Source organism: Pituophis catenifer, unplaced genomic scaffold (genome assembly GCF_029215685.1).
Source record: "Pituophis catenifer annectens isolate HBS135680 unplaced genomic scaffold, rPitCat1.0.hap2 SCAF_2, whole genome shotgun sequence".
NCBI lineage: Eukaryota > Metazoa > Chordata > Lepidosauria > Squamata > Colubridae > Pituophis > Pituophis catenifer.
Genome location: NW_027256882.1, coordinates 295,361,989 through 295,386,159, shown reverse-complemented (window position 1 = coordinate 295,386,159; position 24,171 = coordinate 295,361,989). Strand labels below are relative to the sequence as shown.

The 24,171-nt window shown below is 46.1% G+C and overlaps 1 protein-coding gene across 1 annotated transcript in view; it reads left to right on the top strand.

The window, feature by feature from the left end:
• LOC139310429 (maestro heat-like repeat family member 5) overlaps window positions 1–22,299 on the top strand; it is a 33,324-nt gene extending 11,025 nt beyond the window's left edge. Inside the window, exons 10-25 of the mRNA XM_070934584.1 lie at window positions 827–931; window positions 1,626–1,761; window positions 2,360–2,478; window positions 2,830–2,979; window positions 3,900–4,054; window positions 13,750–13,897; window positions 15,220–15,371; window positions 15,802–15,939; window positions 16,428–16,542; window positions 17,349–17,492; window positions 18,393–18,569; window positions 19,403–19,552; window positions 19,806–19,931; window positions 20,906–21,008; window positions 21,951–22,016; window positions 22,136–22,299. Of these exons, the coding sequence (XP_070790685.1) occupies window positions 827–931; window positions 1,626–1,761; window positions 2,360–2,478; window positions 2,830–2,979; window positions 3,900–4,054; window positions 13,750–13,897; window positions 15,220–15,371; window positions 15,802–15,939; window positions 16,428–16,542; window positions 17,349–17,492; window positions 18,393–18,569; window positions 19,403–19,552; window positions 19,806–19,931; window positions 20,906–21,008; window positions 21,951–22,016; window positions 22,136–22,299 (2,148 nt within the window). The remainder of the gene's footprint in view (window positions 1–826; window positions 932–1,625; window positions 1,762–2,359; window positions 2,479–2,829; window positions 2,980–3,899; window positions 4,055–13,749; window positions 13,898–15,219; window positions 15,372–15,801; window positions 15,940–16,427; window positions 16,543–17,348; window positions 17,493–18,392; window positions 18,570–19,402; window positions 19,553–19,805; window positions 19,932–20,905; window positions 21,009–21,950; window positions 22,017–22,135) is intronic.
• The last annotated feature ends 1,872 nt before the right edge of the window (window positions 22,300–24,171 follow it).

The window sequence follows — 24,171 nt, the reverse complement described above, 5'->3', positions numbered from 1 at the left end:
TGGCTAATGACTGCATTATTCACTTAAGGACCGCAGGGATTCGTTCAATCTTGGCAAAAAAAGGTCATAAAGTCAGTCATAAGTCACTTAACATCCACCTTGCTAAACTCCACAAATTCTGGTCATAAGTCAAGGACTACTTATACAGGAAGTCCTCGATTTACAACCATTCATTTAGTGACCTTTAAAGTTACAATGGCACCGAACAGCTTGTCAGATGGTCGCGAAAGGTGATCCCACGACCTGGGATGCTGCAACCGTCATAAAGATGAGTCATTTGCCAAGTGTTCAAATTTTGATCACCTGACCACGGGGATGCTGCAATGGTCGTAAGTGTGAAGAACGGTTGTAAGTCCCTTTTTCAGTACCATTGTAACTTTGAGCAGTGACTAAATACTAATAGCACTTAGACTTACATACCGCTTCATCGTCCTTTGCAGCCCTCTCTCAATGAGGACCCAGATTGTTGTCCCCAACTATCTGGGTCCTCATTTTACCGACCTAGGAAGGACGGGAGGCTGAGTCAACCTGGAGCCGGTCAGGATCGAACTGCTGAACTACTGGCAGTCGGCAGAATTAGCCTGCAATACTGCATTCTAACCACTGTGCCACCATGGCTCTAAATGAACTGTTGTAAGACTAGCTGTATTCCAGAAATCTTCAACTCCTACTCTAATTTTGAGTCTAGAATAGACCTAAATTGATAACCATTTCAAATTTGTTTAATTCCTTAGATTTTCTCCCCAGTCCTGGCAAATTCTGCGGCTCTTCCAACTGTGAATCACAAATTCTTCCTTTCCTCCTCTTCCTTTGTTTTTCCTGGCAGCACACGAATCCCTGGATTGAATCTCCCAAGAGTCACGAGAGAGAGAGGGCCATCAAGAGCATCAGACACCTCCTGAAGTTCGTTTCTGAAAACGTCAATTTCGACGTAAGTCACCATTTGGGATGAGAAGTGAGATATTTTCAAAGAAAGGGAAAAAAAGAAGAAAGTCCAGCTGCCTTTTGGAAAAAGCATCTTTGGGATGTGACCAGGAGGATATAAGGAGTCCTGCTTGAGCAAGGGGTTGGAGGAGAAAACCTCCACAGTCCCTTCCATCAACTGAGGTTCTGGGATTCTAAAATTCTAAAATTCTAAGGTTCTATGATTCAAAATTCTATGATTCAATGATTTGAAGACTCAAAGATTTGAAGGTTCAAATATTCTATTATTCAAAGATTCTATGATTCTATGTATCTAAGATTCTGTGATGCTATGATTCTATGACTCTATGATATGAAGACTCAAAGATTTGAAGATTCAAAGATTCATTGATTCAAAATTCTATGATGCTATGATTATGATTCATTGATTCAAAAATTCATTGATTCAAAGATTCATTGATTCAAAGATTCTGTGATTATGATTTGAAAATTCTAGGATTCTAAGATTCAAATATTCAATAATTCTATGATTCTAAAATTCTAAGATTCTCTGTATCTAAGATTCTGTGATTCTAGGATTCTAAAATGGACGATTCTAGGATTCTATGGTGCTATGGTTCATATTCTCCGATTTCAGCTGGCTGAAACCTTCATGAGCCCCCCTTCTCATCTCTCCCCTCCTTTCTGCTTCCTTTCATTAGACCACAGCTGACTTTTCTTTGCTGGGACAGCTGGTGGCTTTGCTGGGCCTGCACGTTTGCGACACAAGCGAAGAAGTTGGCCAGATGTCCGCAGAGGCTGCCTACCACCTCCACCACCTCATCATGAGCAAACTGGGTGAGAAAGTTGGACTCCAAGGGCTGCCAGGAGCTCAGGGATGCGCAGTGCCCAGGAGAGCACTGGGTGTCACAGCCTGCTGGTCATTGGGCTGGGCAGAGATGCCTGGAATTGGCAGCTAATATTGGCACCTCTCAGGGCCAGGGGTCATTTGAAGGCTGAGTTTCTCATGTTAAGTGTTTCAGCTGGGGAGGGAGGGAGAGAGAAGGAGGGAGGGAGAGGAAGAGAGAGGGAGGGAGTGAAGAGGAGGAGGAGGAGGACTGGAGTCCTTGGTGCTCTCTGAGCTTTGTTGTTTTCTTGTGAACATTTCATGGCCCAACTAGCTCATGTCATCAGTACTAGAAGGGAAGGAGCTTTTCACTGAGAGTTTTGCCCTCTCAGGGTTGATGGTCATCATCACTGATGATCTTCCCTAGTTGGGCAATGAAACGTCTGCAAGAAAACCACCGAGCCCAGAGAGCACCAGGGACCCCTCAGGTCAGCCCTGAGCTGCAGATCTTCTCTTCTGTTGGAACGACTAAAGCGGCCGTCAGACGAAGGATCTTCAGAAGCTCCGAATGCCAAAATCTGACCTTCTCTTCTTTTCCTCCCTCCACAGCCAAAGAAATGGAAGAGAAACGCAAGAACAAGAAGGGGAACATCGTCAATTGGCTGAGGGAAGACTTCTTCTTTTCGGGCCCAACCATATTTTATAATAACGTCTCCAAAATGGCTAAGGTACGTTTTAGTTCAGCACTTTGCCTGGCTTCTTGTTGACCTTCCTTTCTCTCCTCCTCTTGACCTGGAGATGCTCAAAAAAGTCAAGATCACAGTGGGGACGGCAGGCTCCAAAGGCAGAAGGTGAATATCCACCCCACACAATGTCTAGGAGCAGGCGATCACAGCTGCCATGTTGGCTTCCTTCCCCCACATCCTAATATCACCTGATGGGTGACACGGAATAAGGCCTGCCTCTCTACGTGGGGTGCTGTCCCCAAATCTGGGTCAAAGTCTCTGGCTTGTCGAGAGAAGGAGGGAGTCAAAACCCTGATGCATCTCCTCATGGTCTCCTTTTCTTCTTTCCGATAGGCCTTTGGCGAGCATCTGAGCCCGTCACAAATAAACGACCTGATCTTAAAAGCCCTGGAGGCTCTGACAGACCCGGACAAGAACATTTCACACTCTGCAGGACTCCTGCTCAATTCGTTCTTGGAGGAATGTGGGATGGAGATGGAGGAGGTAAGAAAATGGCAGGGTTTGGAGCAAAAGGGATAGAGGAGATTTTGTAGAAAAGAAAGATGAGAATGGGTGAGACCTTGTTGGCTTAGTGACAACACTTTGGCTGAATTTAAGAAGGCTAGGGCTGCATGGGAGACCACCAGGTGATCTTAGGGCTGTTGAGAAAGTTGGTCAAGCCTTCCAGAAGAAGGTAAGGGCAAAACAAATAGCCCTATTGTTTTCATGAGAAATAACAATTGGAGAGCCAGTTTGGCAGTGGTTAAGGCACCAGGCTAGAAGGCAGGAGAAGGTCAAGTCCTGTCTTAGCCATGAAAGCCACACGGGTGACTTTGGGCCAGTCTCTCTCTCTCTCTCTCTCTCTCTCTCTCTCTCTCTCTCTCTCTCTCTCTCTCTCTCTCTCTCAGCCCAACTCACCTCACAGGGGGGTGATTGTGGGGGAAAGAGGAGGGAGAAGGTACAAGCTGGATATCTTCTCCACTTCAAATTATTCGTGAAAGTAATAAAGGTGGGGTTAAATAAACAAATCAATCAATCAATCAAAAAGTTGCCTTCAGGCATCCTATCTGGACTTGCCCGGGGATAATGGAGGTGGTAGTCCAAGAGACCAGAAGGCAGCAGCTCAGAAAAAGCACAGAAGTGGGGAATTAGTGGCTACCCAACATTTGAACTATGGACCGCAGGGTTTCTTGCTAGTGGCTGGGGTGTTCCTGAGTTCTAGATCAGTCTTTTTGGATGTTCCTCATCTGTTCCTGGATCCATTCCAGTTGACATTAAAAAACAAAGGCCAAGCAGGGTTTGGACGACCTCTTGAGGCTCTTAAGCATCCTCAGGGTCATGGGAAATTCAGGGGCTTAGCAAACATGTTCCATATTATGACGGTTGCAGACGGTCTCATCCCTCGGATCTCTCTTTTGCCATAGCTGCCCATGATCCTCAAGGAGATCTACATGCGTCTCCCGAAGATCTCGGACCCTGCCACCAAAGAACAAACTCTCAAGGCAGTGTGTCACCTGGCGTCCAAACGGGTGAACAAAGTCGTGGATATTCTCCTCGAGAGCTCGGTGGCCTGTGATGGGTAAGAAGAACCTCAAGGAGATGTGCCTCCTGCTTTCTTATATGCCAAAGAAATTCTCAACCATTTGCGATGGGGCGAATACCGGTAGCTCAGGTGGAGGATGAGGGTGGAGGTTGGTTCTCTGAGCTTCTGGGTAGGTTTCCGAACGTTTCGTTACCAGGCCAGGTAATATCTTCAGCGGAGTTTAGGGAACACCAGTGTTGATGTTCTTCTGCTGGTAAGGGCTTTGTGTGGTCAGTAGGTCTTATGATGGAGAAGTCACGTCAGGTGAGGGTCATGTCAGGTGAGGGTCTGGTCATTGGTCAGTTGTGGATCATGTCAGGTGAGGGTCTTGTGATGGGGAGGACACATCAGATGAGGGTCACATGAGGTGAGGGTCTTCTGATGGGTCAGGTGTGGGTCATAGATTAAGGACTTGGGGTGGGTCTTGGGGTGCTGATTGGGGGGAGGTTGCATTGGGTTGGTTGAGGGCCAGTGCAGTTGCTGGTTGGCTGTGCAGTCGATCTGAATTCTGAGGGCTTCCTAGGCTGGTTGTCTCCACCATCCAGGTCATGGTTGTCCCAAAGGTGCTTTTCCAAAAGGCAGCTGGACCTCCTTGGTTTTTTAACTTTCTTGGTCGCCACACTGTAGAAACAATGCAGAGACTCGGAAAGAGTGCAGAGAAGAGCAACAAAGATGATTAGTGAACCGGAGCCTAAAACATAGGAAGAAGAGTTGCAGGAATTGGGTCTCTCTAGTTCAATGAAAGGAAGGATTGAGGGGGGACAGGATAGCAGTGTTCTGACATCTGAGGGGCTGCCACAAGGAGGAGGGGGTCAACCTATTTTCCAAACCACCTGAGGGCAGGACAAGAAGCAAAGGATGGGCACGAATCAAAGGCAGAAGCAACCTACTATATGCAGAACTTTCTTAACAGTGCAAACAATTAACCAGTGGAACAACTTGCCTCCAGAGGTTGTGGGTGCACCATCACTGGAGGTTTCCAAGAAGAGATTGGGCAGCCATTTGTCTGAAATGGGATAAGATTTCCTGCCTGAGAAGCGGTTTGGAGTACAAGACCTCCAAGGCAGGGGTGAAATCCTACCAGTTTGGTCTGGTTCGCCCGAACCGATAGTAATAATTGCTACCGTTTGCTAAAACTGGTAGTAAAAAAACACTTTAAAAAGTACGACAATCAGCTGTGCTGCGCGATCGGTGGAACTTTTTTTTACTTTTTTAAAGCATTTTTTTGCTACCTATGCGCCCAAACTGTAGTAAAAAAAATATTATTATTTATTATTATTTATTGAATTTTTATACTGCCCTTCTGCCAAAGGACTCAGGGCGGTGCACAACCACGATAAAACCAACAGTAAATAAAAGTTAAAATTAATTAAAACAAATTAAATAACCTGGTCGAGAACATAATTTAAAACTAAAATTTCCCAATTAAAATTCAAATTTTTTAGGCCATACTAATTAAAACACCCCTTTTTTAAAAGCAAATTAAAATTAAGCAATTAAGAGGAAGTTAGGCCAGCCCAGCTTGCTGGAATAAAAGCGTCTTGAGGGCCCGGCGAAAGGTGCAAAGGTCGGGGATCCTCTGTATCTCCCGGGGCAATTTGTTCCAGAGGGCAGGTGCCCCCACAGAGAAGGCTCTCCCCCTGGGGGTCGCCAGTCAACACTGTTTGACCAACGGCACCCTGAGGAGCCCCTCTCTGTGGGAGCGTACTGGTTGATGGGAGGCTATCGGTGGCAGAAGGCGATCTCGTAGGTACCCAGGTCCTAAGCCATGGAGTGCTCTAAAGGTGGTAACCAACACCTTGAATCTTTTTAAATGCTTTAAAAAGAAAAAAAAAAGTTCCACGGTCAGCTGTGTGACAATCAGCTGTGCCGGGCAATGTCGGGACCTTTTTTTAATTTCTAATTTCAACATTTTTTTACTACCAGTCAACTGTGAGAAAATCAGCTGTGCCTGATTGTCTGTGAGTTTCCTGTTTGTTGCAGGGGCTATTTTGTGTAAAGTCCAGCTGCTTCTACATTGTGTGTGAGTCAGTTGTGTAGCTTTTGTGTTACTTTTGTGTAAAGTGTGATAGTTTGCTTTTGAGCTCTCTGTGATTCAGTGAGGTTCTGCATTGTGTGTGAATCAGTTGTGCAGCCACGCCCACCCAGACACATAACCACCAAGCCACGGCTGCCTGGTCATATGACCACCAAGAAATGGCCACCCGGTCACATGCCCACCAACCAACGCCCACAGAACCGGTTGGGAAAATTTTTAAATTTCACCACTGTTCCAAGGTCCCTTCCAACTCGGTCATTCTGTGAAAAGCACCTTTGGGTTAATTCTGTAGACACACTTGTTGGGTTGGGCAATTGAGGAGGCAGAAGCAAGGTAGTAACAACAGCTCTTTAATGGAGAGTGAGACTTCAGCAAAGGTTACAGACAAACAGCCTTCCTTATATACCTGGACAGCCGGGCAACTGACCAATCACAAGTGACCCATTGTTGTTTAAATCTCCTGCCAAAACTACATACATAACACCCTTCCCCTCCCAGAAGGCACTTAGTCTATATATTTGCATACAAAATCGCACAGATGACCAGGGCATGTCCGGGTCCTAGTTGACCTGCACAGTTCAGTCTGAGGCATGGTGTCGAGCTGGTCGGAGGAACCTTTTGTTTCTCCTGGCTCTGCCAATGGAACCTCCTGGATTTCGTTGGAGCCATTGGAGTCTTTGGTTGGGAGTGGCGTCTCGCTGGGACAACGCTGGAACCCAGAGTCCGCAGCTAAGTCTTCCGACCTTCTCAGGCTTGAGTTAGCTGTTGTAGGAAAACTTTGGAAGTCAGGGCCTGGTATTTCTGAGTACATTTCTGGCTGTCCGGCCAACCTCTTTCTAAGTTGATTGATGTGCCTACGCCAGATCCTTCTATCTCCCACGTCCACTGTGTATGATTTGGGCCCCTTCATGTCAGAGATCACCCCGGCCACCCATAGGGGACCCTCTGAGTAATTCCTAGCGAACACCGGTGTTCCTATCTGAAACCCGCATAACTTCTGGTTGGCCCCTCTAAACCCATCTAGCGAGTAGTTGGGGCGCAATCGGTCCAAGGTACACCTGAGCTGTCTACCCATGAGGAGTTTGGCTGGGCTGCGCCCCATGGTAGTACAAGGGGTGGCGTGTTGGACTGCTAAGAATTTGTCTATTCGAGCTTGCCAGTCTCCCGCGTCCAGCCATGCCAGTGCCTCTTTGGCTGTTCTTACAAATCTCTCAACCAATCCATTACTGGCTGGATGAAATGGGGCCGAGAGTGCGTGCCGGATGCCTAATTCTGCCAAGTACCCCTCGAACTGTGTGGCAGTGAATTGGGACCCATTATCCGACACTAGGATGTCGGGCAGCCTGTGGGTGGCAAAGAGTTTGCGGAGTGCCTTTATGACTGCTTCGGCAGTCATGGATGGCATGAGAAGGATCTCAAGCCACTTTGAAAAGGCGTCGACAATTACCATAAAGGTTTGGCTGTGGAAAGGCCCTGTGAAATCTACATGAATCCTTGACCAGGGGCCCTTGGGACGCTCCCATTCCCTGACCGGTGCTGTGGGGGGATCTGGCCTGGACTCTTGTAGGGGTTACACTTCCCCACCCACTTGGCAATGTCGTTATCCATTTGGGGCCACAATACATAGCTCCTCGCTAGACCCTTCATTCGTGCAATTCCCAGGTGCCCTTCATATAACATTTTAAAAACTTTTTCCCTTAAGCATAAGGGCACAATGACGTGGTCACCCCATAACAAACAACCCCCTTGCATAGACAGTTCATTTTTTTTTCATAAAGAATGCTTTGAATTCCCTGCCCTCAATCTTTGCTGGCCAACCCCTCGTGACACAACTCATGACAGTTCCCAGCACATGGTCTTTAGTTGAGGCTCTCGCTACTTCCGTTGAGGTGAGAGGCCCTGAGTCCAAAACATCAATAAGGAGAACTGGTGCCTCCGGGGTTGGGTCTTCTAAGAGGTCCGGTAGTGGGCAGCAGCTGAGGGCATCAGCATGCCCCAGACTCAGTCCCGGTCGGTGGACAAGTTGGTAGGAGTACGCTGCCAGTAATATCTCCACCGTGTCATGCGTTGAGATAAGGCAGTGGGGGTGGGCCGATCCCCAGCCAGGAGGCCCAAAAGTGGATGATGGTCCGTGACCAATTCAAAATGTCGGCCGAATAGATATTCATGAAATTTCTTGACCCCCGACACTGCTGCAAGGGCTTCCCTGTCCAGCTGGCTGTAGTTCCATTCCACACTGGACAGGGTTCGCGAGTAGTAGGCGATGGGTGCCTCTAGCCCGTTCGGAAGTCTACAGCTCAAGATGGCTCCCACACCAAAGGGAGACACGTTGCAGACTAGAACAAGCGGTAGCGTCGCATTATACTGAATCAGAAAACTGTCCGCGGATAGGAGTTTTTTCACTGCGTTGAATGCGGCAGCTTCAGCCTTCCCTCAGACCCAAGGTGCATTTTTGGCCAGTAGCCAGTGTAGCAGCTCAGTGACCGTTGCCTTGTCTCTCAGGAATATGGCATAAAAGTTGAGGAGACCCAAGAAAGCCTGTAGCTCCGATTTGTTTTTTGGTGTGGGCGCATTCTGGATGGCCCTTATTTTGCTCTCGGTGGAGTATATTCCTGATCCATCCACCTGGTACACCAAGAATTCCACAGAGGGGACTGCAATCATGCACTTAGTCCATTTTATACGCAGTCCAGCCTCCCTGAATTTGGCCAACACCCGCCTTAGTCTGTCCCCTAATTGTTTCTCATCTGTTGCGCTAATGAGTACATCATCAAAGTAGGGCATGACCCCCGGCAGCCCTTGCAACAGGTGCTTCATGGTACTTTGGAAAAGTCCGGGGGTTATGCTGACTCCGAATTGCAGTCTGGTGCATTTGAATGCACCTCTATGGGTGACTATAGTCTGTGCTTCCACAGACTATAGTCATCTACAGCGCCATCTACCGGTAGCTGCTGGTATGCCTGCGCAAGATCAAGTTTTATGAAGATCCTGCCAGGGCCCAGCGAATGGAGTAAATGATGCACAACTGAGACAGGATATGCGCTCTGCTGAAGAGCCTTGTTTAATGTGCATTTGTAGTCTGCGCAGATGCGCACAGACCCATCTGATTTGACCGGGGTCACTATTGGGGTCTCCCACTTGGTGTGATCTACTGGGACTAACACCCCTTGCTTGATTAACTTATCCAGTTCCAAGTCAATTTTGGGCTTGAGTGCAAATGGCACTCGTCTAGCCTTCAGTCTGATTGGAGCTACGTTAGGGTCTAAGTTAAAAGAGATAGGGGTCCCCACGTACTTGCCCAGCTGGTCGTCGAAGACATCCTGGAACTCCTTCATGAGGTCCTCCTTCAGGGTGCTGCCGCTGGGGCTGTGGACACCGGTGAATCCCATTCCTAGGGCCTTGAACCAGTCCAGCCCTAGGAGGCTCAGGAATGTCTTGCTGACCACGGTGAGGGGTAGCTCCTTCTGGTACTTGCCATAGGTGACCTGGAACATGCCAACTCCTGCCACAGGGATGTTGTTCCCCTGGTAGTCTCGCAGCCGAATTTGTTGGATTTGGAGCCGGCTCTTCTTGATGTTGGGAAGGGCGGCCTTCAGAGTAGCCCAGGACATTATGGACAGGGATGACCCAGTGTCAATCTCCATCTCGCAGGGTTGGCCTTCAATCTCGACTGTTGTGTAGACCTTTTTCTCGATGGTCGCGCTGGCCTTCCGATCAAGGTGCTACAGGTCTTGTGGCTTTGAAATTTGTGTTGTTTCCTCTGGTCGCCATCTTTAGGGTTGCCAGGTCTGCTTCCAAAAAATAGCGGACAAGCGGGGGGGGTTAAGTAGTAAAAAAATAAAAAAAATTACAATTAAATTATATATTTTCTTACAAACATTTTAACACGTATTAAAATAATCACTTCAAAACTTTACTTAAAATTCAAAACATCAAATATATTATAATAATATGTAAAATATTAAATTACATTTTACTTTGCTGTCATGTGTATTTTTTATTTGACTGCGCAGCTTTGATCAATTCTTTGTGTTTAAGGAATAATTCTTTAATTTCAGTACAACGTTGAGAAATATTAAAAGATATACAAAGTTCACTTCAAACTGATGGTACAAGCAGTCGGTTACGTTCGTCAGTCCACAAATTTCCCATGACGCTGAAAATTCGTTCAACGTTTGCATTTGATACCGGAATTGATGCACAATACTGGAACAGTTTCAATAAACTCGGAGCTGGCTCTTTCTTGAAAAAGTATGTCCACTTATCAAGGGATGAATCACCCTGCAGATGAACATAAACTTCTTCTAAGGCAGAAATTTCATCGAAGAGAGTGTTGGGTGGAAATTCTTCTTGCCATGGTGATAATAACCAGATGTTCGTCATTTCTTCTAAAGTTGGAGGATTATTGCGATCAATTAGATTGAAACAACTTAGCGTCTCATATACTGAATCGGTGAAATTATACCACTTTTCTAGGTACGCAATGGCTCTTTGATACACATTGATGGCTTCTTTCTTGAACTTTTGCACGGCATTCTCAGGCAAATGTTTTTTACGTAAGGCAAATAAAACTTTCATTCCAAAAAACTGCTCATCGTATTTTTTTTGCAAAGAATCACGCAGCTTACAGATGATAATGTGAAGATCACATGCAAGAATTTTTTTGCTTTCCAGCTTCAGTAGGGTGTCTTGCATTATTGACATGAAGAAGTGTGTGAAATATAAATACAATTCTGAAATTGTTGGTTCATCGTCCTTTGCGAGTTCATTTTCCTGATCCGAAATAAGGTTCCAGATAACCTTATGGCACTCATCAGATCCAAGAGAAATAAAATACGATTTTAGAGGTATCCAGTTTAAAAGAAGTCTTTCGACTGCTTTAAACAAACTTAACCAATGTGTTGGAACATGGCGCAAAACTTCATGGAATTCTGACTCGCAAAACTCAAAAAATGATTTCAACTCTTCTCGTTTCTTTGCAAAATTTGAGAATTCGGCAAAAACCTTCGGCACTACATTTTCGATATCAAAAGATAACTACTTTAATGCATTTTTTGCGCTGTTGTGTAAAATGTGATTATTGCAATGAGCAGCTACAATATTGTCATTTTCCAGCAATAATTTTTGGTAAACAGATTTGTTCACTCCATAATTGACCGATGCATTATCTGCTGAGTAAGCTGAAACATTATTTATTTACAATTCGTTATCACTAAGAACTCGACACAGCTGATTTTTTATTGATGTAGAATCTTCGAAAGAATCCTCATAAAAGTCTAAAATTTTCACACACAGTCCTTCTTCACAAGTAAAATATTGTGCAACAATGGGATACATTTTGCGATTTCCCTTGTTTGATGCGTCAGTGGAGAGAGAAAATGGAATTCCAGTTTTAAGATCATTGAGAACCAACTCAATAGATAAAGGATACAAAACCTCATTGACAATAGCTGATGATTTGGTTCTTCCACAAGACATCTTTTTTACAATTTCTGAATCATCAAAAATTTGCTTCATTAACTTAATACCACAATCTTGAGCCAGGAAAGAAATATGGTGTTTGATCCCATGGTAAGTTTCAGCCATTTCAGCTACAGTCACTTTCTCACTGAAAGAGGAGTCTTTAACAATGAAAAACAAATTGATTTGCTTGTTGCTGGAAGCTATTTTCTCCTTATCTAAATGATTTTTTGTGCTTGCATGCTGTGTGACAGCATTTATACCATTATATTCAATTGTGAACGATTTCTGACACCATTTACAGTAGGCCGTCGTATTTGTTCTGTCGGTTTCATTGTTGGTAATCCATGCAAAAGTAGCTTCCCAGTCTTTGGTGTATTTGCACACTCCTCTATTTCGTTTTAAAGAATTTGAAATCTCGCCGCTGTCACTCTCATCATTCGACGCCATTTTAGGTCAGTCGACACAAGCTACAATACATTTTAAAAATATGAACTGTACATAATTTTATAATATATTTTTATTTTAATCTCATCATTAATTTTTTCAGAGAATTGAGTTCAATGGATATTCGATCTTTGTCTCATTCTAACTTATGAAAAAAAAAAGACAAAACGTGATTCTCCTATCCTTATTCTCTTAGACTGTACAGCTTTAGATTACATACCATTTCATCAGAAAGCTTTTGAATAAAAAAAATGTCCACTATTTTGTGAAAAAAATAGTGAACATAATGTGAAAAAAGTGGACTGTCCGCTCAAATAGTGGACACCTGGCAACTCTAGCCATCTTTACTGGCCCGCTTGTGCCGCGCCGGATTGGTTGAAGTTGTTCCGGGCTTGTGGTTGACTGGTAGGCTTGCCCTGCAGACTCTCACCAGATGCCCCTTTTTCTCGCAACGCCAGCAGATGGCATCCTTGAACTTACAGGTTTGCCTCTGGTGTGCTCCGCCACAGCTCAAGCAGCTTCCTCGTTGCTCCTTCTGCTCCTGTGCCTGCCTCTCTGTTTGGAAGATGTCCTCCTCTGACTCTTCCTCACTGCTGGTCTGGGTGGATTCTCGGTGGACTAGCGCTGACCTCGGGGTTTCCTTTGGGTTAGCTGGTCATTGCAGCATCTCCGCAGCCTTGGTCGATGACTCATGTGCCCTGGCCTTGTCGAGAGCGATGGGTAGAGTCAGATTTTGTCTTGCAAACAACCTTCTCTGTAAGCGTATGTCTCGCACTCCACAGATTAGTTGCTCTAGGAGCGCGTCATCGAGATCCCAGTATTTGCAGTGCATCTCAGCCTTATGCAGGGTGGCCATGTATGCGCTGATCGGCTCTCCTTCACGCTGTACTCATTGCCGGAGCTTGTAGCACTGCACAAACTTCGATGGGACCGGGGCCTAGCGTGCCTTGAGCGTAGCTTGTAGCACTTCCCACGAGATGGTCTGGACCAGTGTCGGTTCCGAGAGTGACTCCGCCATGTCAAAGACCCCTGGCCCACAGTGGCTCAGGAACAGGACCCTCTTTCTGTTTCCGGGGAGACCCTGCATGTCGCTGGCTTCCAGGGTGCACTCGAACCGGATCATGTACAACCCCCACTTCTCTCTGGCTGGGTCGAAAGGCTTTGGTGGTACGAATGCAGATATCGTAGTCCTGTTGTGTACGGCTCGTCAGCCTGGCTGAATCCGCTGTAGGTAGCTCTTTTTCAGCTTGCTTCTCAGTGCCTCAATCCCACCTTCATCGCCAATGTTGGGTTGGGCGATTGAGGAGGCAGAAGCAAGGTACTGACAACAGGTCTTTAATGTAGAGTGAGACTTCAGTGAAGGTTACAGGCAAACAGCCCTCCTTATATACCCAGCCAGCCGGGCAGCTGACCCATTACAAGTGACCCATTGTTGTTTAAATCTCCCGCCAAAACTACATACATAACAACACTGCTCCTAGTAACATTCCCTCCCTTGATCAGTTCTGGGTTCCTGGCACTTCCGGTGGCACAGAGGCCCTCCTTTGAATGGCTACTAGACAAACGGTTGCAAGTCGAGAACTATCTGTAGATATTTTTTTTTTCCTTGCATTAAAGCAGTTCATTTGCCCATCGGTTCTCTAATCCTTTCTTCTGTTGTGGGGGTTAATCTATCTGGACTGGCCGTCTCTTCGAAAATGGGGAAAGAATCTGATTTTTCTCCCAAACTATTTTTCCACCTGCACAGAACTGCCAGGGAGTTATGGAGGGCGCTGGCTACAGACCCCTATGCTAACATGAAGATCATGAAGCCCCTCCTCAAAAGGCTTCAGAACGAAGACCCCACCACCGAAGCTTTTGGGAGGAGAAACAGCCAATCTATCATGCCCATTGCGGTAAGCCCTCAACCGGCAGCTCTCCTTTCCTTAGATCTACAGGTGGGCCACGCCTGAGGGAAGGGGGAAGGGGCTGAGCAGAAGAGTCACCCTCGGGGGTCTCCTCATCAGGAGCAGGCATGCCCTGGCTGGAGGGAGGCAGAGGGCAAACTGGTGGGGACTGAAATTGAAGCAAAATTTGACGTAAGCCCCCCCCCAAAATGCCCCATTGAATGTAGAGGCATCTGTGGGCTTCCTTGCCTGAACAGCTTTGATATCCATCCATCCATTCATCCACCCATTCATCCACCCATCCATCCATCCATCCATCCAACTCTATCATCTATCCACCCATCCATCCATCGGTTCATCTATTCATTAATCCATTCATTCATGTATCCATTCATTGATTTTGATTCCTTTATTCATTTCTTGAGTTATTTCTTACAGAAATAACTAAAAAAGAGTTTGATTTAAGAAAATACATGATAGGAACCAACAAAGGCAAACACCCAATGGAGTTCTTTGTGTCATATCTTATTTTAAATATTTTTAATCTGTATTTTTATTATGTATTATATTGTTTTATTACATTGTTCTAAACTGCCCAATGTCAGATTGCTCAGATGGCCGGTGTAGAAATTTGATTAATTAAGACCAATAGATTTGTAGTCCAGGTTTGAACTGTGGGGTCCTTGGTGCTTACTGAGCTTGGTGGTTTTCTTGCAGATGTTTCACGACCCAACCAGTCTAACCCTACCTCTAAGCCTAACTCTTCCAGCACTGATGATGTTACCTAGCTGGGTCATGAAACATCTGCAACCAAAAAACAGACGCTCAGACAGCACCCAGGGCCCCTCCAAGGACCCCTAAGAGGTGGAGAGTCAAGAGCCCACTTAGGAATGAAGACAAACAGAGAAACGTGAGGTTACCGATCTCTTTGTCCCCAGTTCTGTCTCACTTGTGCTACTCGTTGTCTCCCTTTTGTCCTGTATCTACACCCCACTGGCCTCTCAAAGTCTGGAGGGGGTGTAGAATGGGAGTTTCAGAAGTCCCACTTCTAGCAAAATTTTGCTCTGTGTCTCAGACATGGACATTCCTGGCTCAGGTTTCATGGACATGAGGATTTTTTTCTTTCTCTGGGCACAATGAGGATGTATCTGCCGAACAAAACTCCACACTGGCGACAAGAAGGGCATCCAGCCAGTAAAGCCTCAGCTCCATTCAGTTGCCCAGACTCCACCCCGCAAGGGATTAGGGGGTCGTTAAAAGAAGAAATAGATGATGATGAATCTAAGTAACCTGATGAGCCCGAGCTGACTCTCCTCTCCTCCTGTTTCTAGGCCACCAATGCGCTCTCCTTCCTCCTCTCGCTTCCTGAGGCAGCAGGCACTGTCCAGAATAAGTTCTCCAGCCTGCTCCTGGCGCTCGTGACGCAGATCTATTTCCTGTTGGGAGCAGGCAAGAGCGGGTCAGAACAGACCAACCATCTGGGGTAAGGAATCTCCTAGGCCCAATCTGGATCCTTTCTCCATTTCTGCAAAGCTCAGGAGATGCCTACAGGTTTCCCCCAGGTCAACTTACGACCACAACGGGGCCCCACTTCACTCTGTTGCTGAGTGAAACAGTCGTTAAGTGAACTTTGTCCCAGTGGTTGCCCCTGTTGCCAGAGTGGTTAAGTGAACCATTGCACTGGTTAAGTCCCATGGTTGTTAGGTGAATCTGGCTTCCTGGTTGACTTTGCTTGTCAGAAGGTCCCAAAAGGGGATCGCGTGACTCTGAGACACTGCGACCGTCATAAATACGGGTCAGTTGCCGAGAGTCTGACTTCTGATCCCATGACCATAGGGATACTGTAACGGTCGTAAGTGCAGGGGGATCAGCTGAATGACTGGCACCAACTCTTCTTCCTTTGTTTCATTTAGCAACACAGTCGAAGCTGTCAAACACCTCATCTTGTGCACTGGCTATCAGGAGGAGTTCAGTGATTTAGATATGCTTCAATGTTGGGAGATGTTGATGAGTCCTGATAGTGTGTTTGAAGGCATTTTCCACCTGGTCCGGTAAGAAATTAAAAGTCAAAAGAGCTTGGCTACGAGGGGAAATGGGTGAGAGAGGGAGGGGAGGGGAGGCAGAGGGAGAGGAAGAGGAAGAAGAAGAGGCAGAGAGATAGCGGGAAGGGGAGAGAGAGGGAAGGGGAGAGAGACGGGAGAGAGGAGAGGGAGAGAAAGAGGGAGAGGGACACAGAAGGCAAAAGTGAGAGAGAGGAAAGATTAGAGGGGAGGAGAGGGAGGGGAGGGGAGAGGGAGAAAGAGAGAGGGAGGGGAGAGAGGAGAGGGGAAAGGGAGAGAGGGGGAGTCAGAGAAGGAGAGAGAGAAAGAAAGGGAGAGGAAGGGGAGAGGGAGAGAGGGAGAGGGAGAAATTCTCTAAATGGAATAATTCATTGAGTAATTCATTTATCGATAATTCAGATCATGATTTCTCTAGCTTGGTGATTTTCTTCTCCCTAACCAGCAGATCTTGTCTGATCTCTCCATATTTATTCTCTTAGGAACTTGTTCACCTACTCGAAACATGAGCTGAAGGTCATGTTCCGACAGGCCAACACCTACCTGCGCCACCCCGATTTACGACATAAAACCATTGGGATGGTATTCTTTTCGGAGGTGAGGAGACCTTGAGGTGCACCCCAACCTTCTGGAGCTCAAGGAAAGTTGCCCAGGGTTCAACAGAACTTTATGGTTGGAAACTAGAAGTTGTGGGTTCTCCATCACTGGAGGTCTTGAAGAAGAAACTAGACAGCCATTTGTCTGACATGGTAGAGGGTCTCCTGCTTCACCAGGAGGTTGGGCTAGAAGACCTCCAATGTCTTCTGGGATTCTGTTAATCAGTGGAATGGCTTCCCTCCAGAAGTTGTGGGAGGGAGGGAGGGAGGGAGGGAGGGAGGGAGGAAGGAAGGAAGGAAGGAAGGAAGGAAGGAAGGAAGGAAGGAAGGAAGGAAGGAAGGAAAGAAGCAGATTGAGGGAGGGAGGATGGGAGAAAGGGAAGAAGGAAGACTCAATGACCCCAAATTCCTTTTACTTTTTGCATTATTGTTTGTATTCTTGCAACTATCATTTACACTACCTATCAGACGGTCACAAAAGGGATTACGTAACCTTGAAACACTGCGACCGTCATAAATATGGACCAGCAAGTACCCAAATTTTGATCACATGACCATGATGATGCTACAATGGTCATAATTCTGAAAAATGGACGTATCCCTTTTGTCAGTGCCATTGTGACTTTCAGCGGTCACCAAACCAGGATTTGGTGACCAGCGGTCACCAAACCAGCAGTCACCAAACCAGGATTTATTTCCTTTTTCTCTCCCCGTAATGGCTGAAAGTGGCATCTTTAGTAGAGGCTCTCAGGGAAGTTCCCTTCCTTTGCTTGGCTAATGCTCCGTATCTCCACTCTTCTTCCTCAGCTGCTGTACCATCCAGAAATTTGCCAATTCTTTGTCATCCAAGACATCCTCCAGGTGCTGATGGAATGGATGAGCCAGCCATATCCGCTGATACAGATCTTCAGCGTTAGAGGACTGGGGAACCTCATCCAACACCCGTTTGAGGTAAGAGACGGGGGGCAGGAAGGGAGTGGCTTCCAAGGTAGTAGCAGGTGTGACCTCACTCTCTGGGAAGTCTACAAGGCTGGGAAGGATAGAAGAAGGAGAAGAAGAAGGCAACCAGCAGAAAGAGGACAGCTAGAGTGGTGTCTCTTCTACAAAGATGGCTGCACCCCTGGAAGATCTGAAGGAGCAAGTAGAGGCCAGGTCCTCTTGGAGGACATCTGAAAGCAAAACAAGAAGCAACGGATGGAAACTAATCAAGGAGAGAAGCAACCTAGAACTTAGGATAAATTTCCTGACACCGAGAACAATTAACCAGTGAAAGGACTTGACTCCAGAAGTTGTGGGTGCTCCAACACTGGAGCTTTTCAAGAAGAGTTTGGATAACCATTTGCCTGAAATGGTCTACGGGTTCTGGCTTGAGCAGGGGGTTGGACTAGAAGACCTCCGAGGTCCCTTCCATCTCTGGGATTCTGTTAAGGACCAGGGGAGACCTGAGAGCAGTCTTCCAGTATTTGAAGGGCTGCCCCAAAGAAGTGGGGGTCAACCTATTCTCCAAAGCCCCTGAAAGCAGAACAAGAAGCAGCGGATGGGAACTAATGAAGGAGAGAAACAACCTGGAACTAAGGAGAAATTTCCTGAGAACAATTAACCAGTGAAACGACTTGCCTCCAGAAGTTATGGGTGCTCCATCACTGGAGGTTTTCAAGAAGAGACCAGACAGCCATTTGTCCAGCATAGTCTAGGGTCTCTAGGGGTTGGACTAGAAGACCTCCAGGTTCCTTTTCAACCCTCTTCTTCTATGCTCTGTGGGCTTCTCTTGTGTTTGTCATGATCGCTGCGAGACTCAGAGAACTCCAGTGACCGTGTTTAATTGCTCGTTTCTTTCCCTGCTTCCTCCAGAAGAACATCTTGGAGCCACTGTTGATGCCAGTGCTGAACTGCGCTTGTCACGAAAAGAAGACCGTGGCGAAGGAAGCTATAAGGACCCTGCGTTTCCTCCTCAGACACCTCGAGATAGAAACCCATGCATGGAAGGCAGTCAACCTCATTCCGCTCCTTCTAAAATATTTTCATGATGTAAGTCAACCAAATCATAAAAAACTGGTTTTCCACCTCTCTCTCTCTCCCTCCCTCCCTCCCTCCCTCTCTCTCTTTCTCTCTCTCTCCTCCTCCCTCCCTCTCTCCCCCCTCTCTCTTCTCCCTCTCTCTTTCTCTCTCCCTCCATCCTTCCTCTCTCCTTCCCTCCCTCCCTCCCTTTCCCTTTCCCTCTCCCTCTCTCTATCTCTCTCTTTCTCCCATAAAGAAGGCCTGGGTACCATCTGCAGAATTCTAATTTTATTGAAAATGCTTAGAAAGTTCAGCAACAACTGTGTTGTGCTGATCTGAAATAGTGGGTAAGCTTGCAGATGATCTTTGAGCCCTTCTAGAGAGCTGGAGAAGTGCCAGAGGAGGTGGAAGAGAAGGAAGGTTGGCCCTCTCTTCAGCTTCACCAAACCAGGTGTCCGCCTAGAAAATCTACAACACCACACAGCCTATCTAGCAAAATGCCCTAGATTGGTCATCTAGATTGGTGTTGCTTGATCTCAGACACTTTAAGATGTGTGGACTTCACCACTGCTGGCCTGAGAACTCTAGGAGGAGCTGCTAAGATTGAACAACTCTGGTCTAGATCAGGATTTCTCAACCTTGGCAACTTTAAGAGGGGAGGGCTTCAACTCCCAGAACTCTCCAGCCAGCATACTGGAGTTGGGGTCCCCATCTTTGGGGCAACCATGAACTGGATGATTGACCATCTCCATGGACACTGAACTGGGAATAGGTGTGCTCTGAACTTGTGTGTTCTCCTTCAAGAAGCTTCTGCATGGCTATTCTGCTATTGGAGGGACTAACCTGTCTCTCTTCCTTCGTAGGACGACATCGAACTGAGGAATACCTCCATCACCATTTTTGGCATGCTCCTGAAAGGACTGAAGGAGATACAGAATAGTAATATGGCTGAAAACATCCTGAACAGCTTTGTTCCCCTACTCATACAGCTGTCAAATGGTTGGACGAAAGAGGTGAGTTGAAGGGCTGCATAACCTGAGCTCCTGCTCTGATCATGCTACCTTCTCAGTGAGACCACCCCGTACCCCCATCTTCACTCAGAGCAACGTGGTTGTACCATGTGGACACTCTGGAGAATCCAAAGTGATTCTGGACAATCCTGAAGTTATGGGGTCCTTGGTGCTCCCTGAACTTGGTTGTTTCCTTGAAGACTTGTTTCATGACCCAAGTAGGTGACAGCATCTCCCTCTTTCCTCCCTCGGCCAGGTCTCCAGGAAGACCCTCGACTCCTGCGTGTCCTTTATGAACTGGGGGGACGTTCCCAGCGACTTGTTTGACTATGAAATGTATACCAATCTCCATAGCATGTACTCCAACATCTGCTTCGTGGTTGTAAGTAGGAGCCAAGCTGGCCAGTTTTCTTCCAGATTAGAGTATACTAATTGTTTATTTCTTTATTTTGTCCTGCCTTTCTTATTTTTGTAAATAATTCAAGACAGTGGACATCCCTAATACTTCTTCTTTTCTTCACAACAACCCTGTGAGGTGGGTTGCCCTGAGAGAGAGGGACTGCACCAAAGTCACCCAGTGGCCATCATGACTAAGGAGGGACTAGAACTCCCAAAGTCACCCAGCTGGCTTTCATGCCTAAGGCAGGACCAAAACTCACCATTCCCTGGTCATTGGCCCAAAGTCACCCAGTCCGCTTGCTTGCCCAAGGGGGGACTAGAACTCACCGTCTCCTGGTAATTAGCCAAAATCACCCATCCAGCTTTCATGCCAAAGGCGGGACTAGAACTCTCAAAGTCCCCCAGCTCACTATCATGATGAAGGCGGGACTAGAACTCACCGGTTCCTGGTTTGTTGCCTGATGCGTTAACCACTAGACTCAACTGACTAGAGGGATTCTTCTTGTGTTTTTGCTCTCTCAGGAACAGCAGAGGTTCCCTGCAACCATGAGGACTAGAAACCTTGCTGGTTTGTGGGTTTGAGGATTAGAAATGGCAGTTTGTGGGAAAAGGAAATTAGGACGTAGAGGGGGGCAAAATATAAATGCATTTATAAGTTCAAAAGCCATTTCCTTATCATTTTTCTTTCCCTTTTCTTTTTCTATTTTCTATTTTTCACTATCTGCTATTTTTCTTTATTTTCCTTTATGCTTTTAATTTGGATAAAACTGTCACTAATAACATAAATATCAATTAGTATAGTAAAGTATAGCATAGTATAATGATGTCATAGTAAGTTGTTGAGGACATGAGGACTAGAAACCTAACCAAGAAAGCGGCCCCTTGGTAAAAAAGAAAGAAAGAAAAAAAAGGAAGCTCTCTAGTTGAGTGGCTTGTTTGTTGCCTTGTGTTCCCCAGATGAATAAATGCAAGCAAAACCTTCCTGCAATGTTGGATCAGATGCTGGGATTCCTGAGGAGCCGGAACTCTTCCCATCGCGAGGCAGCTGCCCTCTTAATTGGTAATCACCAATGCCAACTCTGGAAGGAGGGCAGGAAAACCCAAGACAGGCGGGCGGCCTTATCACCAAAAGAATCTATGCAGAATTAAGCCATGTTGCTTAATCAGACTGGAAGCTGCTCATATACCGTGTGGCTTCTCCGGAACTGCTACGATTGCGCAACAGTTTTTCAGGCAGTTCCTGCCCTCTTTCTTAAGGGTATGGCTGCCGTTGTTAAGTTAGTCACATGGTTGTTAAGTGAATCTGGCTTCCTCCTGGATTTTGCTTATCCGAAGATTGCAAAAAGTGATCTTTGACCCCTAAGACACTGTAAGCGTCATAAATACGAGTCGGTTTGCCAAGCATCCAGATTTTGATCTTGATGTGGCAATGCTTCCAAGTGTGAAAAGCAGTCCTAAGTCACTTTTTTCAGTGTCATTGTAACTTTGAATGGTCACTCAATGAACTGTTTTAAGTCGAGGACTACCTGGCCTGTATCCCTCTCTCTTGTATAGGCAACCCTACAGCAGTGTTTTTTTCTCTGGAAATATTTCCAGCTGGCCTCCCATTCTAGCATTAACTGGATTCAAGGCTGCTTAGGTTTTTTCCCAAGATGATGGTTGTTTGCACAGTCCTAGAACATAAAATAATACAGTTGGAAGGGACCCTAGAGGTCTTCTAGTCCAACCCCCTGCTAAAGCAGGAGACCCTCTTCCATTTCAGACCAGTGGCTGTCCAATCTCTTCTTTAAAGCCTCCAGTGAGGCCTGGAGAGAAAAACATACGAAGAACGGCTACCCCTCGTCCTTCTTATTATTAGACAGACCCAATCCCTGGAACCATCCCGTAAAGTCCCAAAGCGACTCTTCCAAGTGGAAACCAATGAATTGCGTGTTTTTTTCTTGAATCAGTCGATTTAGCCGTCTCTGCTAAGCCCACCAACGTTTTCTTTTTATGCGCCTAGGCTGCTGCGCGCAATACATGCAACCGGATGTGGTGACTTCAAAACAAATCGAAGAAGTTTTCCTTGGTGAGTTTCAAAGTTCCCTCGCTTGAAGCAAGGAGTTTTTCTCCAGAAGCTCTTTCGCTGATCAGGGTTGGTTCTCACGGTTGATCCCGGAAATCCTTTGTTTTCTGGATTCGTTTCAGGTCTCCGGGATCTGCAAGGCGATTGTGAAGCCTCGGTGGCTCAGGCTGCAGCTGACTCAATGGAAGAAATCTTTCGGCAGTGTGGCCATCGGATCAATCCGGATCTTATTAGTAGTCAACTCCTCTCCAAGGTCATCAGGAGGATCTCCGAGACCAAGCAATAATAGTTAATAGCGTAATAGTTTTCTTTATTGTCACGGCATCTCATAGAATGAAATTAAGTGCCATCCTCACTGTATATTATACAGTTTAAAAAACCCCATAAAAATAAAACAAAAACACACCTCCTTCATATTGTATGCAATTGAATTGAAAACCCCTGATATTGCATTAATATTGCACTCTACAGTAGAATCAATACAGTTACTGCTCTGGGATTGAAGCAGTTTTTTAGTCTATTTGTCCTTGTTTTTATTGTCCTGTACCGTCTCCCAGATGGTAATAGTTCAAAAAAAAGGGGGGCCCAGGATGAAATGGATCCTTAAGGATGTTTTGAACTTTTTTAAGGCAGTGGGAGCTATAAAGCTCATCCAAAGTGGGGAGGGGGGCAACCAATGACCCTCTGGGCACCTGCCTCCCAGCTGGTCTTTGGGGAAAGCGAGGAAGCGCGAAGAGAATTCTTACATCGTGAAGGACTACGAAGGAACGTCGCGGAAACAGGACCTGGCAGGGAGATTGTGGAAACAGGCCCTGGAGAAAGACAGAACAATTTAATGTCAGAGAGAGGAGAAGGTTCCACGAGAAGGTCACAGAGCCACAGGTGCTATTGGAGAAGGGTGGTAGCAACCATCAACAATCAACGATATCTGGAACATCTCCACTCTTGGTCGTCTTCCAACAGAAATAGGAATGCCTAGAGTAGGGCAGATGCAGAGAGCTGAACACTCCGTGGGGGGAGATCTAATGTCCTCCAAAAAGATGCTCATTATTATCCACATAGATGGAGCATTGAATAAAAGCCTTCATGAAAACCTCTGGATCCCAAAAGCGTCTTCCCATGGGCCCTGATCTCCTTTGGAAAGCATGTTTCTCAACTTAGTTTGTTAAGCCAGAAGTTGGCTGAGCACTGGTCCCCTCCTCATATCTGTTCCTGGCAGTCCTTTCAACTTTCAGCCCTGAATGAGCCCAGCCTTATAGGTTGTAAGTTGCACCGGTCATAAACCAGGTCACCTTGGGTCCGTGATCGATTTAATGACCTTTGAATAGATTAAGGGAGTTGTTCAAAAGTACAGACATTGTAAATAATCATATATTCGTGTGCCTCTCCTAGGGGAAATTGTTTTTAAGAATAGAAGAAGAATAGAATAGAGCTGGAAGGGACCTTGGAGGTCTTCTAGTCCAACCCCTGCTCAAGCAGGAGAACCTATACTATCTCAGATAAATATTTGTTCTTAAAAGCCTCCACTGATGAAGCACCCACAACTTCTGGTGGCAGGCTGTTCCACTGGTTAATTGTCTTATTTCTTAGGAAGTTTCTCCTTAATTCCAGGTTGCTTCTCTCCTTGATGAGTTTCCATTGTTTCTTCTCCTGCCTTCTGATGCTATGGAGAATAATTGGACCCCCTCTTCTTTGGGGTAGCTCCTCAAATACTGGGAAACTGTTATCATGTCACCCCTAATTCTTCTTTCCTTTAGAAAAGAATAGCGTCTAATTATGGTGGATGTCCCAAAGTGGAGAAAGGTGGACCAAAAAGGCATAGAAATATCAGTACAGGTAGTTCTCAACTTATAACTGTTCATTTAGTGTCCATTCGAAGCTACAATAACACTGAAGAAAGTGATTTACGTCCCATTTTCACACTGATGACCATTGCAGCATGGTTGATTTCCAAAGGTTATAAGGGTGAAAAATAGTCCTCAACCACTCTTTTTTTCTGTTTTCACTTCAAAGCGTCACTAAATGAATGGTTGTAAGTCGAGAACTGCCTGATGCTAAACCCAGGTGGTCCTCAACTTACGACCATAATGGAGTCCAACATTTCTGAGGCTAAGTGAGACATTTGTTAAGTGAGTTTTGCCTCGTTTTACTACCTTTC